The sequence below is a fragment of the Montipora foliosa genome, chromosome 14 (genome assembly GCF_036669935.1).
Source record: "Montipora foliosa isolate CH-2021 chromosome 14, ASM3666993v2, whole genome shotgun sequence".
Lineage (NCBI taxonomy): Eukaryota > Metazoa > Cnidaria > Anthozoa > Scleractinia > Acroporidae > Montipora > Montipora foliosa.
The window spans coordinates 17,889,428-17,904,859 of NC_090882.1; the positions used below are offsets into that span (position 1 = coordinate 17,889,428).

Genomic DNA, 15,432 nt, shown 5'->3' on the forward strand with positions numbered 1-15,432 from the left:
ATCACAAGAGTTTGAACAAAATGGCGGATGCCATGATTGATTTGGATGCTTATGTCGACTTTCGTTTTCACTCGCATAAGCTACTTCTGTTTGCGCTTTTGCTCGCGTTGCTAGTGAAAACAAGGCTTAAGTTCCTAACAAAATAATTTCAAAGGAGATACCGAAATAATTGTTGATTTTCTGCTCAACAAATTGGCTGAACGCGGCACAGACCAATTTAATGATCTTTGGAAACTCACGCGCAACTCGAATTTCAGTATACAATCAGTTTAGCTGACTCTTTCAAGGGTAGATTTATGACTATGACCAGTTTCATTTCTGAAGTTGCTTTGAGGATGCAGCATGACATGAAACCGCCCCTGATTTCAATTTTGGTGCTGGGGACGTAAAGAAACGTCTCTATTACGCCACAAGTAGTTATGACTTGTGCAGTACCAATGAAGTTCTCCGTGACTGAGCTTGTGCGGCTTATTCCATGCACATAAAGAGGCTAGATTGCTCGTTTTACTTTTCTCTCACAGTTCGTCCTTATAGAAACCATAATAACACGATTAAAAAGCCCTTCGACCGACACGTTGAGGGAGGCGAAAAACGTTTAATTGACGACTACTGTCTCATCGAAAGGTCGGTGGCAATTATGGTCGTAGTTTTAAACCACAGTCAAACTTTGACCTTTCTAAGGGCTTTCGTTTCGAAACTACTGAGATTAGCAAATAATATTTTGATTAATGAACATGAAAAATGGCATCTTCTGAATACGAGTAGAACCATAATTTTAATAGTCTCTGGATACAAGACACTTAAGTGGACAATACAGACTCAATAAAACAATTTAGGACGATAAATTCTCTAGAGACTTAAATATATTTTTTACGCGGATGGTGGTTGTCAAAACCTGGGGATATAGACAAGGTTTTCTTCGCAGCTTCGAAAGAGAAAGAAAGTAAAAAAAGTGTCTGAAACGATACTCAGGGTTTTCTTCGATTCCACATTGATCGGCTCACCCTTTTTCATCTTGCATAGTTACTAAAATTTCTGGCGTCACTTCATTTAGAATGGAAACTATTCCTTTCTGTGCTCTTACCTCGATGAGGAAAACTTCAAACTTGGATATCACTTTGGTAGTTTTCATTTTCCGTCCACAGTATTAGATGTGAAAAATCACATGTTTCATTTGAATGGTAAGCTTTGTTTATCAGTGAACAGGTGGCCTGGGCAGGTTTAAGTCAGGCAACAGTTGCTGAGGCTGGTTTCCATCACGTTCAAAAACAGGTCGTTGATTTAAAGACTTGATTTATCTCAGACTTCTTATTAGAAATCACGAAACCGGCCTCGTTCTCGCGCGTTTAGCCTTTGGACAGTCATTGGTTACGATGATATTACGGAACTGTTTGGTAATGATGAATCACAGGGCGTGGCGGATTTTGGCTAAAACAAAAGCGGTCTCGGATACTAATTTAGTAGTTAAATTTCATGATGAGAAAAGAGCGTTGCACAGTGTAGAAGCTTTAATCCAACGGAACCACGCATGGCCTCACTATCTTTTTACGGTTCTTATCTTTGGTAAGTAGTAACATGTATGCCGACTATTTTGGAGAATCATATTTCTTTTGGGGAATTTTCAAGGGTAATATTGATCCTGCTGCTGTAAGCAACATCGGGCGATGCAAGTGAAAGCCTTTGTACTGGCAGAATAAAAGCAAAATGGCAGTCAACGTTATGTTACGTTTTTCCCTTGTTTCGAAGTGGTTCATTAAAAACAGCTAACTGCGTGATCAAATAAATTCAGGCGTAAAAATTGTTACAGTTTTCGTTTGACTTGTGCGGGTAGTTCTTTTGCAGATTCTTCAGTCCAAGTAACGTTTTCTTTTTTTCTCGTATTTTAAGGTGTTTCAAAACCTTTGAGGGAGAGTAAACATCTTTTCCAGATGACAAAAGCAGACGCAATGAATGAGATCGACCCGTAGCGTTAAAAGAGGCGACATGGTTGAAAGACATCCATCCAGAGGAATGTAATGCATGAATAACCAATAAGGTTTACGTGGGTATGGCAAATACAGACAGGTTATGCCCACTGATTTATAAAGGTAATTTTGAAAGTGATCACTCAGAAATCTTTTTTTCCATTCAGTAAAGCATAGTGTATCAGAAATAACAAACACAACAAGCCATTTTAATAGTGTACTTTTTCGTCAATAACTCGGTCTGCGGTACTTCAAAAGCAATACTCCTCTCCTTTGTTTCAGGTAACAAAATTTACTGTCATCCTGACCACGCGAAACAGTGACATCGACAGACAAACGGACGGATGAATAAAGCAACTCCAAACGAAACGTCAGCGACAAAGGCTTTGAACGACTGACTCCGCAATCAATCATCTTGACTTTGACTGTTAATGACTGATTCAAAGACGTAACGACAACTTTTAGAGAGACCAGATATTACAGTGCTTAGAACAAAACTGATCCACCAAACACAGATACGTATTATTTATAAGATGCAGTTTTAGATCGTTGTAGAACTGTTTTGTGTTGCTACGGTTGATGATTGGCTTAAGAATTTCGCGCCACATTTTCAGCCAATCAGCAGTCAAAGTGTTGATCACATGCATTTTCCCGCGCCTTGCACCGGCTGCATGAATTCGCTTTGCACTTTGATTGGCTAATTTGATTGTGTGCGTTTTCTGTGATTGTTCAAAGTTCCACCATCCAATTGAAAACGTTTATATTAGTTAGCACGTTATTTGCCTAACTTTGCTTCCGAAGTTGCCAGAAAAATACATGTCGTAACGTCATGTCGTAAACTATTTCTCACAAACATGTGTGCTCTGTTAAGATATCTCTACTCCTTGCCATTGTATTGTCACAAACATGTGTTCTGTACGGTGTTATTTTTGCTTGTTTGAGATTTGACCTCTCACAAACAGGTATGTTTGTTTAAATTTTTGTTTGGTTTGCAATTGCGTCGTCACAAACGTGTGTCCTGTTTAAATGTATGGTTTGCTGTGTGTTTTGTATTTTTGTCGTCGACACAAACATTTGTGTTCTATGCTGTTTATCAGTGTGGTTTTCCAACTATATCATTAAAGGCATGTGTGTTTTATGTAAATGTTTGTAAAGTTCAGTGTAATTTTGTTCTCACAAATATCTTTGTTTAAGTGTAAATGCTTGTTTGGTTTGCAATTATTTTGTCGTCACAAACGTATGTTCTGTGCAAATGTTCTCTATGGACTGTATGTATGTATATATGTATGACGTGTCGTGTGTTACGTCACGGTCGTGTTGTGGTAATAGGGAGCTTAAGCAACGACAACGGCGACGGCAACAAAGAACGTCATCTCAAAATATAAAATTACTTCGTGACTATTTCAACCTTTTTAATATGACAAGAGTGTGGTAGTTAAGTTCCTCATAGGGAGAAAATTAAAATTTATCCTCAAGTGCTGACATTCTCGATAACACTTCAAATTTGGCTATTTCACGTTGTTGTTTTGCTGACGACGGCGTGCAAAGCTATTATCTTTGCCCACTAAATATGCAAGTTTGTGAGGTTCTTGTTGCCGTCCGCGTTGTCGTTGCTTAAGCTCCCTAATGTTTGCATGTTTAGCAATTGGGTTGTCAGAACATGTCTCGTTTGTGCAAATGTTTTTTTGGTTTGCCACTACCTTGTCATAAACGTATGTTTTGTGTCTTTGTCTTGAGTAAACTCTTGCATACCAGACTTTGCAATTGTGTCGTCAAAACCATCTTGGGTCTGTGTTAATTAATGTTTGTATAGTTTGATATGGTGTCATCAAAACCACGTGTTATATTTAAATACTTGTACTTGTGTCGTCACAAACATGTGAGTTCTGTGTTAATCGTTTTGCATGTTCAGCCGCACTTGTGTTGTGTTTTGTGTAAATGCTTGTTTGCTTTGCAATTTTGTTGGTACTACATGTGTGCTTTTTGTAACTCAGTGTGTTTGTATGGTTTGCAATTGTGTCGTCAAGCACGTGTGTTCTCGTTTGATACTCGAATGATTTTCCTCTGTATTTACACTAACAAATGTTTTCTGTGAAAACGTTTGTACAGGGAAGATATCTGTTTACAAAAATTACCTATTGTTATTCAAATGTGCCAACCACTGGAACAAAAGACCCTTTGTTTCAATAGCCAATGGGGCTCAGGTTGGCTCATTAATGACAATGGGTGACGTCAACGATATCCTCCCTTTTTTTCTCAATACTTGCCAGTGGGTTTTGTTGTCACAAACATCTATGTTTATGTTTGTAGTTTGCAATTGTGTCGTTGACACAAACGTGTTTGTTCCGTGTAAATGTCGTTAAGCAGGTTTTTATGTAAATGTTTGCTATCGTGATCGTGATTTTGTAATTGTTGTCACAAAAGTGTGCCTCTGTTTTAGTGTGTGCGTTTTTCTGCGATTGTGTCGTCATTTACATATTGTTTTGTGTAAATGTTTGTATTGTTTGTAAGTGTGTCGTTACAAATAAAAGATTGTTCTGTGTAACTACTAGCCTTTGTGGTGTAGTTTGCAACTGTGTCATCGAGAACATGTGAGTTTTGTGTAAGTGTTTGTATGGTTTGCAATTATGTTACATCCGCTGTGTTTTATCTGTAAGTGTTAATTAATGGTCTGTAATGGTGTCCTCTGCGTTGATCAGGCCCCAGTTATTCGAAGACCTGAAAACTTTATCCCGTGGATAAGCCGGTCACCATTCGCCAGTTTAGATCTCTGGAAAGAGTTCACTATTTGTCCTCGTAACTGTAAATATGCACACTCTAAGTATCTTGGCCAACATTTTACGCGAAGTATATTTATACTCTGGATAGTGACTTATCCACTGGAAAACGTTATCCAACCTTGGAGCAACTGGGGCCAGGATATTGTGTCGAGTGTTTGGTGTAATTGCTTGTTCACAAGCCATCATAAACGCGTGAATTGTTTATGTTTGTATCATTTGTGTTTCGTTTGTCACGAGTAAGTGCTTGTATGATACAACACTGTCTGGTCACAAATATGTGTCTTTTGTACTAAATGTTTGTATTGTTGCATTTGCGTCGTCACAATTGTGTGTGTTCAATGTGAATGCTGGTGTGCCCTTGTAGTGTTGTCGTCACAAATTAAATGTGCTTCTTGTTTGCTTGAAGTGTTTACATAGTTAGCTATTATGTCGTTAGAAACAAGCGTCTTTCTGCTTTCATGTCGTCACATGTATATATGTTCTGCGTAAAATTGTTGTGCTGTTTGCCAATTGGTAGTTACAAACGTCTGTGTTCTGGATTCATGTTTTCACCTTTTTTAGCACTTGGATAGTCAGAACGTGTGTCAGTTCTGTGTTTGCATTGTTTGCAATTGTCTTGTTTGTCGCTCTTAGGGGCTTTAATTGCACAGCTATCTTGTACCAAGTTTTGTGTAGTCAGGAACACTAATTCCGCACATATATTTTCCCTCTTTTCCATGGAAGATCCGTGCGTTCCCTCCTCCTTCTCCCCTTAGCTCTTGGGCAGCACAATTCTGTGGACTGTAATTGTATTATGGCAAAGGATTTGTCCCATGGGATTCATCAGTTTGAGGTTTGAAGTTATAGTTATACACCTTATTCCAAAATGGCCGCCATTTTAGTATTCTTTTGTTTCCATGCAAATTGGCCCTTATGGACTCGTTTTCAAACGTAAAATTCAAAAGAATATTTAACCTTGAACGAGGCCATAAGGGCCAATTTGCGTGGAAACAAAAGAATACTAAAATGGCGGCCATTTTGGAATAAGGTGAATTATATGCTCTTAATTAATAACGTCTTTGTTCTGCCATATGATTTTTTTAAAAAATCTTGTATCTCTTTTAGGTCTTAAAAAGCTGTCCATCGATGTTACATCCTTCAGTCGTGACGTCATATATCCGCATCTTCTGTAATGCTGTACATGTAAACCAGAGAGTTGCAAAACCTATGACTAGTATAAAGTTGTTTTACATCTGATCTTTGTTAATAATTAAATAAATTACAGTTTAAGATATAACGAGTTAATCAATTCCTTTCCTTTTCTTCATTTCCTTACACTATCGTTAGTTTTCAAATAAAGCGTGTCCTTTTTCGGAATATTGCTGCTAAGCTTCCATGATTTTTCAAAAAACGAAAAGAGAGCCTAGCGGTCTCATAAAAATAGAGCTCGCCTGTAGCAGTCGTTTAAGGGAAGGGGACAGAAAGAGAATTCGGGAAGAAAACCCACTCCCTCTCCGAACCGCATCGCCTGCTACGCCGGCTAAAATAGACCTCAATTATCGGAGTGTTTGCTTGTATACAAATACAGTAAAAATAAGCCCTTCGTTTCCTTGATTAGAGGCCCAAACATGATGTGACATAAACCGAAATTGGAAGGTCGTAGGTTGTACTGCCGGAAGGAGCATTCGGATTTCTCCCGAGTTCTATACGAAAAATACATTTGTCATATTATCGTGTATTTTATCCAGATTATTTGATGTTTTTCGGAAACAAGCTCTTTACCTTTTTGCACAAATTTGTGAATTTTAGGCTCTTTTACTTCACGTTTAGAGGCAAAGTTTTTGTTACTGAGCAACCGTTAAGCCTATTTACACCACGACACCATCAGACGCTTGTTCAAGTTGAAACTGAGAATACTTATAAAGACGATCAACGGTAATTTAAAGTAAAAGCAGGAAAGAAAAAAGGACAGAACAGGAACAGGAACTAAAGTAAATTACATCGCCAAGCAACAATGTGGTTTTTGTTATAAATCTTTACCAGTTGGCGAGGGCGTGCGTTTTCTGATACAATTTTCCGGGCTCATCGTGTAGCAAGAGATCATAAAGAATCGACATGGGCGTCTTCTCATATTTTCTGTTGACTGAAATTCTTCTGCTGTCTGTCCTTGGTAAGTATCACTACTTGGGCTGTTGTAGTAAACACCTTTCTCCTTAGATTTCCACTTTCCCCCCTTCCTGGAGTATTGGTATTCTTTGGTACGAAATCGAAATACATGGCATTTTAAAAGGAAGAATATGCCGATACTTAAAAACTTTCTAGTAAACTGAGAAAGTCAAGAAAACCCTACAAATTGAATATCATTTCTTCTAAACTCTTATGGTGCAACTGTCCAAGTTGTCTTGGCTGGTTCTGTTCACCATTCCGCGTCACCGAACTAGCTCATTGAAGCTCTACTGAAAGGTTCGCGGCTGGAACGTTGACAAACACAATTAATTCCGGCTTTCTATTCAATTTCAGGAAAATCGACTTTCAGATGCTACGAGTGCAAGAGCCGTATATCCATTGAAGACTGTGATAAGAACAAGATTATTAAGAACTGCAATGAAAGTTTCGTTTTTCTTGATGACCACGAATGGTGGTATCCTCAATTTGATCGGTGCTTGAAAATAGTGGACGAGACTCTAGATCCGCCATTAATTTTACGACGATGCGGATTTGAAGGACTTTACTTGAACCACATAAGGAACAAGTGTCATAAATTTCTCTGTGGGGTGGAGGCTTGTTTTGAGCCACTATGTTTAATCGGGGGAAATGATGATCAGTAACAGCTTCCTCAGTCCTTGAAGATTTCAGTGACATGTACAGAGGCTTGGAATGGTTCCCATGGTACAGACATATCAAGAAGTGTAATAAACAAATAAACAAACGAAAATGTGAATTACTCTCCTAAGCGTTTAGTTCTATACAGAGATACAGTAGGGGTCCTTTATGAATCTTGTTTTTTTTTACACAATTCGAAACTAGTAATATCTATTGCAAAACACGTCACTCAACCAGTAGGCATCACCGAAGAGTAAGATTTATCCAAATTGTCCCAGTCCCCATCAGCGTCAGAAAAGTGTCTGTTTTTAAACCAACTTTTGCTGGAAATATACAATAGACCAAATACGCTAACTCAATTCAAACCCTTTGGGAATAAAATGTTTTGTTCAGGTATTTCCATATCAATACACAAAGAATCTTCACCTCAGGAGATTTGAAATAGGTACATCATTTACTATATTGTTTATGTTATTTCCCGCAAAACTTGGTTTAAAAATAGATACTTTTCCGACGTTGATGGGAACAAACCTGATACCAGATTCTTACTCGTGGGAAATGGACTCTCGTCAATACCTACTTTTGCACGAGTCTTTTTCCTTCACGGTTGCTTTTACTGCAAGAGGCATATGGCGGTTTAGGGGAATGATGGTGTTATGGAAAAGTCTTCAGTAAGCGCAGTAAGCGAAACTAAAAAAAAATGAGGGAGAGAGAGTGAGCGTAGGGGCGTTTGCAGGGATATGTGAATTTCACAGAAGTTATTTTCAGATCGGACGTGCCGTGCATCGTTTATTTCCTATAATAAGGTAATGCAACTACGCTGGGGAAACTCAACGCTGGTGTTAGCGTGCCAACAGCGTTGGCGCTTAAATCTGGTTTTCGTGAATCAACTACTTTTGGCTTCCCCGATATTTCCTCGGAAGATTCAGGTAAAATTCTTCGATTTTCCGTTAATCGCAGACCAAAACCACCTTTACGGCGATCCACATGTTGGGATCTTCATGCCTCAGGTCATGTGATAGAATATTTCGATCCTACTTTACGTTAGGCCCAGACTCTCTGGAGCTTGTAATATCAGAACTGAGAGTATTAAAAAGTTTTGGACGTAGGACGAAAACAGGAAATTCCTGTATATTTGTTGTGCAAAATGGTGACCGAAAGGAAAGTGGATGCCTGTTATAGCACTAAGCTATGCGTACGATAGACCATTGCCGAGTTCTTGCCTGCCTCATTTTCAAAGCGAATCTAACTTCGCACTTAGCCTCGCTTTGAAGAAGAACTTGAACTCGGAAATGGCCTATAACATAAGGAAAACATCTAATCAAGTTTAGAACTTCAAAACGAGTACAAAAATTGACTTCGTTGAATGTAGTGTAATTTTAGTAAATTGGGTTCCATCAATACTGGATCTGTTTGAGTATCATACTTGCTTTGGCCATCCTTATATCATCAGGAAAGCGATACTCACATTTTTAACATACAATTCCCTTCGCTATTCAAATTTGCCAACCACTGCTCTGTTTTGACAGCCAATCTACTACCACTGGTTGGCAGATGATAAAAATAGACACTGTAACAGATAACGTAACGATGAACATCGCCATGAAAAAAGGGTAAATTCTCCTTCCTTTCGCCCACTACCTCTAAAGAGCTTATTTACTGACTTAAAAGTGTCGGGAAAATGGGCTTGCTTCACTAGGGATTGGTTGCATCGAGGCTTGGTTCCACTTGACGACAAGAAGCCCGTTTAAAGTAAGCCGGTTTATTGTAAAGGGGTCTGGTTACAAAGCCGAGCCGAGTTCGTTGCATCGGCGTGCGACTATTCCAAACTATACGATAAGCCTCGTGAGAGACAGCTACGACCACGTTATTATCAGTTAGATCCTGCATCCTTTCATAAGATATTTATTAACTCACGATCATGACAACTACGTTTCGTTCGGTTTTAAATTATATTAGCGATCCCAGACATAAAAAAGCCCTATTTTAGAACGTAGGCCTTTATCCTCAGTTTTCTTAATTTTGTATATATACACCTGTGCAATTTCTATGATTAATTGGAGGTCAAACACGTTGTCAGTCATAACATTTAGTGTAACATACTTTTTAATAGGTTAATTGTTTGTGGCATGCTTCTCATAACTGGGCTTATACTGTAGTTACTGCAAAGGACACAATGACCTTCGGTTCCATCTCCACTTCTTAACACTTTCCGCAATCCAGAGCCTATTCAATCATATGATGGGAAACCATGTTTTTTGAACCAAAGATAAGATAACATAAGATAACATCACAGGCTTTATTTAACGTGGAGTTTACACTTGGCTTAATCAATCCTCTTAACATTTGTATGAAACGAAAACTTAATTCTAAAAGGATTAGTTTAAAACACGAACAAGACTAATGTGACATCAAATGCATCTGTTTCATATTAATCTGTTTTGTTCATGAGAGTACCTATATCAGCTCTGAGGCTGGTATCAGTGGAGAATGGATGGAACACCTTTTATCCATTTCACTCTGTCACTGTATCAATTTAAAGGTAATATTAAAGCCTACAAAGACATGGAAGTCACATAGCATTGAAACCAAGATCCTTTATCCTCATAAGCTGCCCATGTAATTCAAATACACCTTAAAAGGAAGCATATTTTTAAGTCTAATTATTCAGTCTACACCACTTTTCAGTTGTCTATTTTATTCTTTTGAAATCATTTCATTCATGCAACAAGTTTGTACTCGAATTCAAGATTTGCAGAGAACACCATCACTGCAATAAGAGAAAAGATACATTTTCTTTTGCTTCAAAAATTAATATGGTTTATTGCAAACACTGTCAGGTGAAATGCTTCAACTCTCTCCTCAAAATTCTGTAAAATTAATAGGAGTAAAAGTATGTTAAAAAAGGATAGCATCGACTGACAAGAAATCAGAATGTATTACTACTCCTCACCGTGTCTTGGTGTAATCAGTCCAGCACAGGATACCCAACATAAACAAGGACAACTATTTGGTGTAGTTTCTAAAGAAACTGTGGTGCTGCGTCGGTGGTAGTAGTAGTGTACAAAAATTTGGTTTTATCAACGGAGTTGATAATGTAAATTGGCCACCGTACACAGATTCTAAAAGCTGACGTTTCGAGCGTTAGCCTTTCGTCAGAGCAAATCGAGGAATTGTGGGTTATGTGTAGTTTTTATGGTAGAGTTGGAGCTACGCTATTGATTGTAATATGGCAACGTGAAAAAAAGGAATACATTAGTTAAATGAAAAACGTTCGTTAATACCGTGAGGATTAAGGGTGCCGATTTTGGAAGATGAATTTTTTGTTCCAGATTCTTGCGGCTTTCCCTCGTACCTAGATGTCGGGAAAGGCCGCAGATAGCCATGTGTTTTTTGGAGTGGTTAGGGAGATTAAAATGACGAGCGACTGGCTTAGATGCATCCTTGTCATTCTTCTCAACAACTGACAAGATATGAAATATATTTATGGCACAAAAAGCTATTCGTTTATATTTAATTTTTGGCGACTATCTGAAGACATCAACTCCAAACTTGGCCAGTTTTTTCAAGTTCCAATCCATTTCCATCCTCTCCATCCTTGGTCGCAAACAACAAAGAATAACTTCAGTGCACTTCATTGGTTATTGGTAACAAAACTACAGTATTATTTTTTGGTCTTCATTGATGCAATGTCCTTTAATTTTTTTAGTTTGACTAAAATAGCGTGACACTGCCCCTTTAATATCAGGTTTCATCATTGTCTATTTTCGAATTCCCCATAATACACTTTGTTTCCAAATTTTGCATAAACCATTGTTTTCAAATGCTCTTGGGAATATGCAGTGTCCCCAAGAGCATTTGAAAACAATAGTTTATACAAAATTTGGGGGGCAAACAAAGTGTATTATGGGAAATTCGAAAATAGAGAATTGGAAAGACAACTTACAACCTGGCCACTGATGTTTCTTCTCGCACAACGGAACATAGATCACACCCATGAGGTTTTTCTTTATTATCTGTCCATCTTCCTGCTTATCATGTTGTTCAAGGACTTGGTTTCTGCCTTCGGGACCAACTGGACAAACAAGTCGACCACCAGGTTTCAGTTGTTCTAGAAGCTAAAAGTAAAAAACATGTAAAAATACAAATCGTGACACAGAATAACAATAAAAATAATATTGTGTATCTCTTTTGAAAATTAGCTGTTATGTTTCCTTACAGCTGGTGGCATTTCTGAGGCTGCAGCACCAACATGAATGGCATCAAATGGTTGCCCCGGTTCATATCCTTTTCTGCCGTCACCACCTAATAATTTACAAGAACACAAAAGGAATGAACTTTCTCAATCCTTGAAGCGGACCTAAACTCAAATACTTTTTGTTTCTAATTTCAATCTCTCCACCAAAAGCAAACATGTTTTGCCATTTGTACCTCAAATTAACAAATTGAAAGTGGTTCACCATTGTCTGTACTCTTATTGACAATGATATTCGTTATCACAGTGGTCAAAATGTTGTGGACTCACAAGGCGCACTGCTCTCTTTCGCCTTTCGATGAACCAGTACATACTGATGACGATTTGGCCGAGTGCTTCTCACAGGAGTCAAATCCCTTACCTTTTGTATTAATAGTTCACAAGCGCAAAGAAAAACGATACGTCATTAAATTTAACCATGTAAATCTTCCAGTCATTTATCTGAATGATGAAATGATTTTTTAAACATTGACCCTTGTAAAGGAATTGAAAAGTTGGGAGTGATGATCTGAAGAAAGTTTTAAAGATTAATTGGTTTAAGTCAAGTTTAAGTAAAAGGTTTTGAAAGTACTAACACACAAGTTTTACTCTGTCATTTTCCAACAGTTCAGGGTTTCCCCTTTTGATATTTGCAATGGAGTCTTTCACAAGCTGATCAATATGATCAACTCCATAAACCTTTCCCGTTTCACCAACCTGCAAAAGAAGAAAAGTCAATGAAAGGCAGGCAGTTAAGGAGATGATGTCAGGTGTCCCCTTTAACTGATTAACTCCTCGGAGTGAGACTTAATACATTTTACTCTGTCTAATGCCAGAAGATTTTAGTTGTCAATGGGGAGTGGTTTCATTATTTTTTATATAATAACTCACATTATTATCGCATTTTAATTGGTTCTTGCCTATGATCTATTAGAGGACAGACGCACGATTGACGCCACCATCATAAACCAGCTTTTATGTGAATAAAGTTTAACTCTTTATCATATACCGGTAAAACAAATAGATTGCATGTTGCTGTGTATCTGTTCAGTAATAGATCACAGAAGATGTCAAAATGTGATAAGAAGATCAGTGACACTTGGGTATCACCTCGTGTACCACTTTTTTGTTCTTACCACATTTTGATGTCATCTGTGATCTATTACTGAACAGACACAAGGCAACATGGAATCCATTTGTTAAAGAGAAGAGCACTGTTCAGGTATGTAATAGTGAGACTTGGTGCAAAAGATTATGAATGTAACGAACTGTTCAATCAATATAGTATTTTTTACCATGTACGCCATAGCTGCTGTGAGGAATCCACTTCCTGATCCAACATCAAGAGCACAAGCTCCTTCTTTGAGGTGATTCTCAAGTTGCTGTAATGCATACACATGCTGAGAAAAGAGATGAAAGATGTTTTCTGGTGATTAGTTAACATGGTTCACTGAAGGTATGCAATAAAGACAAGACTAAAAAGAAAAGATCTTCAACCCAGTGTCTGCAATATAAATAAACAGCAAGTTTTCCTATTCTCCTCATAGATGTGGTTGTTGGGTTTTGCAATGCTCCTTCAAAACCTACCATGTGTGGGGCACTAATGGTTGCTTGGAAACCTGAAAATCCAAGAGGAAACAGAACAACATACACCTGTAAGTTGCAGGTATGACTCTTGTGTGCAATCACAATGAACCAGTCTATCTGGCCACAGCAACAACTTTTCATTTTTGGCAGCCGTAAAAAACAAAATAGTTGGTTACAGGTAAGCTTCATGTCTGCAATGTTCTTAAAAGGTACATAAAATGGATTTTTGCAAATTTTAGTCCAACAACTGGAAGCAATAATAATACCATTTGCTACAGCATTTCAACACAGTTCTTTGGCTTGGAGAATTACAATCAAACCAATGCATGAAAAGGCCATATAACATGTAGCCATTGCATAAATTACTATAACCTGCAGTATTATTACATTAAGGTAGTATCTGAAAGCCTTTCATTACATACTAATTCTGTGTAAATGATACATCCTACTAACCCAGTTTAAAGGTTGTCCTGTAAGTTTTTGCCTGCATTTACATTTGTAAAATAAACTAACACATATTAAATGAAAGGTGTTACAATAATTATTGAACCCACTGGGAACTTGGAAAAATCCGAGCCCCAGATGGGATTCAAACCCACGACCCTCCGTGATCTAGTACGGATGCTCTAACCACTGAGCTACTGGAGACTATGGCGAGCAAGGGTGAAATGTGGGTATTTGACTCGAGCTGCGTCACGCAGCCACACCTTTCATTTAATATGTGTTAAAACATTCTCTCACATTCGCTCAAAATAAACTACACTGAAAAAACTTGCTTTACAATGTATGTCAGATATTTCCCTGCCAGCTAAGTTCTCTTTTCCTTTGCGTTTGCTGGACTGACGAGTATAGCAAAAGAGATCTCTGCCATGGGTTGAAACTCACTGTGTTGAGAATGGGCAGCCGTTACTTAGCGACTGAATCCTCACATGATACTTCATGTTGTGTGGGCTCATTTAACAACAGCAGGATTACTGTAAAGGAATGTACGGGACACAGCAGGTTCAAGTCACAGTCAGCAAACATATCATGGGGCATGCGGTTTGAATGAGTGCAGTCCAAGGTTGTGGACGGCGGTTGGATCAAAGTGAGTTTTCGACCCAGGACAGAAGCCTCTTTTTCCTGAACTCGTCAGCCCAGCGAACGCAAAAAATAAAGATTCCATTGCTAGCAGGGAAGTCACATACTTATCATATCTCTATATCTTTAAATCAAGTTACAAAAAGAATTTCTCAATTTAGCAGGCCATGCTGTAGAAAAATGATGCTGTTTTATTGTTGAATCATAGCCCAAGTGATAACTGAGAAAACCCCCCCCCCCCCCCCCCCCCCCCCCCCCCAAAAAAAAAACAGTGATCTATCCACTGGATAACTCAATTGGTTTTGACAGTGTTCATCTACTGGATAGTGATTTATCCGTTGGATAGCGCATTCCACCTTTTGGAAAACCAAGGCCTGGACAATAACAAAGATATTAAAGGCAGTCCCCCCCCCCCCTCCCACCCCAATTATTTTCATTTATCCTGATTGCCATGAGAAATGAATGCTCTAGAAGTAATCCATTCTTGTGGGTCCACTCCCCTCCTCTTTTACAAAGATCGCTCACTAGGGGAATTATGTAAAAACCAAAAGAGGTTGGTTTACATTTCATCAACACACAACCTAATTAAATATGCAGTCTTCAACTTGGGGTAAAATAACGATATTTTACGATGTTACAATTCCCACAAATTTATTATTTGTATATAAAACAAACCTATCGGCTGTGGGGAATCTTCGAAAGCTCTCCATCTACAGTAGTGCTTTCTGTCAACTTTCCTCAAGGCATCTTCTACTCGTGCACTTTTCAAAACGCCGTGAACTGAAATTGGAAAGAGATTCTGTGTAAAAATCTTCACCAAGAGCATCAAACGACAATTTACTGTACCTTTAAGCTGATCGATGAGATCGTCATTGCTCGTGCCATGAGCTCTCCACGCCATTTTTTGCAAAATTCCGAAAAACCTATTTGCAACTCCCATCCGCCATGATGTGTGTTTACATGACGCTTCGCATTAACACATGCG

At 38.3% G+C, this 15,432-nt stretch overlaps 1 protein-coding gene and 1 long non-coding RNA gene across 3 annotated transcripts; one reads left to right on the forward strand and one right to left on the reverse strand.

The window, feature by feature from the left end:
* The first annotated feature begins 1,445 nt into the window (after nucleotides 1–1,445).
* On the forward strand, nucleotides 1,446–6,687 carry LOC137984847 (uncharacterized). The gene is made up of 4 exons (XR_011119190.1): nucleotides 1,446–1,563; nucleotides 1,888–2,087; nucleotides 2,247–5,576; nucleotides 5,849–6,687. It is a non-coding gene; the product is annotated as an uncharacterized lncRNA (long non-coding RNA).
* Nucleotides 6,688–10,227: 3,540 nt separating this feature from the next.
* LOC137985299 (protein-L-isoaspartate(D-aspartate) O-methyltransferase-like) lies at nucleotides 10,228–15,416 on the reverse strand. 2 transcript variants are annotated; one of them, XM_068832876.1, is made up of 8 exons: nucleotides 15,294–15,416; nucleotides 15,123–15,227; nucleotides 13,368–13,399; nucleotides 13,076–13,180; nucleotides 12,377–12,497; nucleotides 11,766–11,851; nucleotides 11,496–11,664; nucleotides 10,228–10,416 (listed from the first exon to the last, which is right to left on the reverse strand). In XM_068832876.1, exons 1-8 carry the CDS (start codon nucleotides 15,385–15,387, stop codon nucleotides 10,409–10,411), a joined length of 720 nt encoding a protein of 239 aa, XP_068688977.1. In that variant the 5' UTR covers nucleotides 15,388–15,416; the 3' UTR covers nucleotides 10,228–10,408. The 2 variants fall into 2 exon arrangements, with proteins under 2 accessions (XP_068688977.1, XP_068688978.1); XM_068832877.1 differs by having other exon boundaries at nucleotides 11,493–11,664.
* Between the last annotated feature and the right edge of the window lie 16 nt (nucleotides 15,417–15,432).

What these genes read in the sequence shown, in the direction of transcription:
- LOC137985299 (XM_068832876.1), bottom strand. Translation starts at nt 15,387, where the DNA reads ATGGGAGTTGCAAATAGGTTTTTCGGAATTTTGCAAAAAATGGCGTGG. An exon ending in AGATTCCCCACAGCCGATAG is followed by an intron (nt 13,400 to 15,122) that starts GTTTGTTTTATA and finishes TTGGATTTTCAG; the next exon opens with GTTTCCAAGCAACCATTAGT. An exon ending in CCATTAGTGCCCCACACATG is followed by an intron (nt 13,181 to 13,367) that starts GTAGGTTTTGAA and finishes CTCTTTTCTCAG; the next exon opens with CATGTGTATGCATTACAGCA.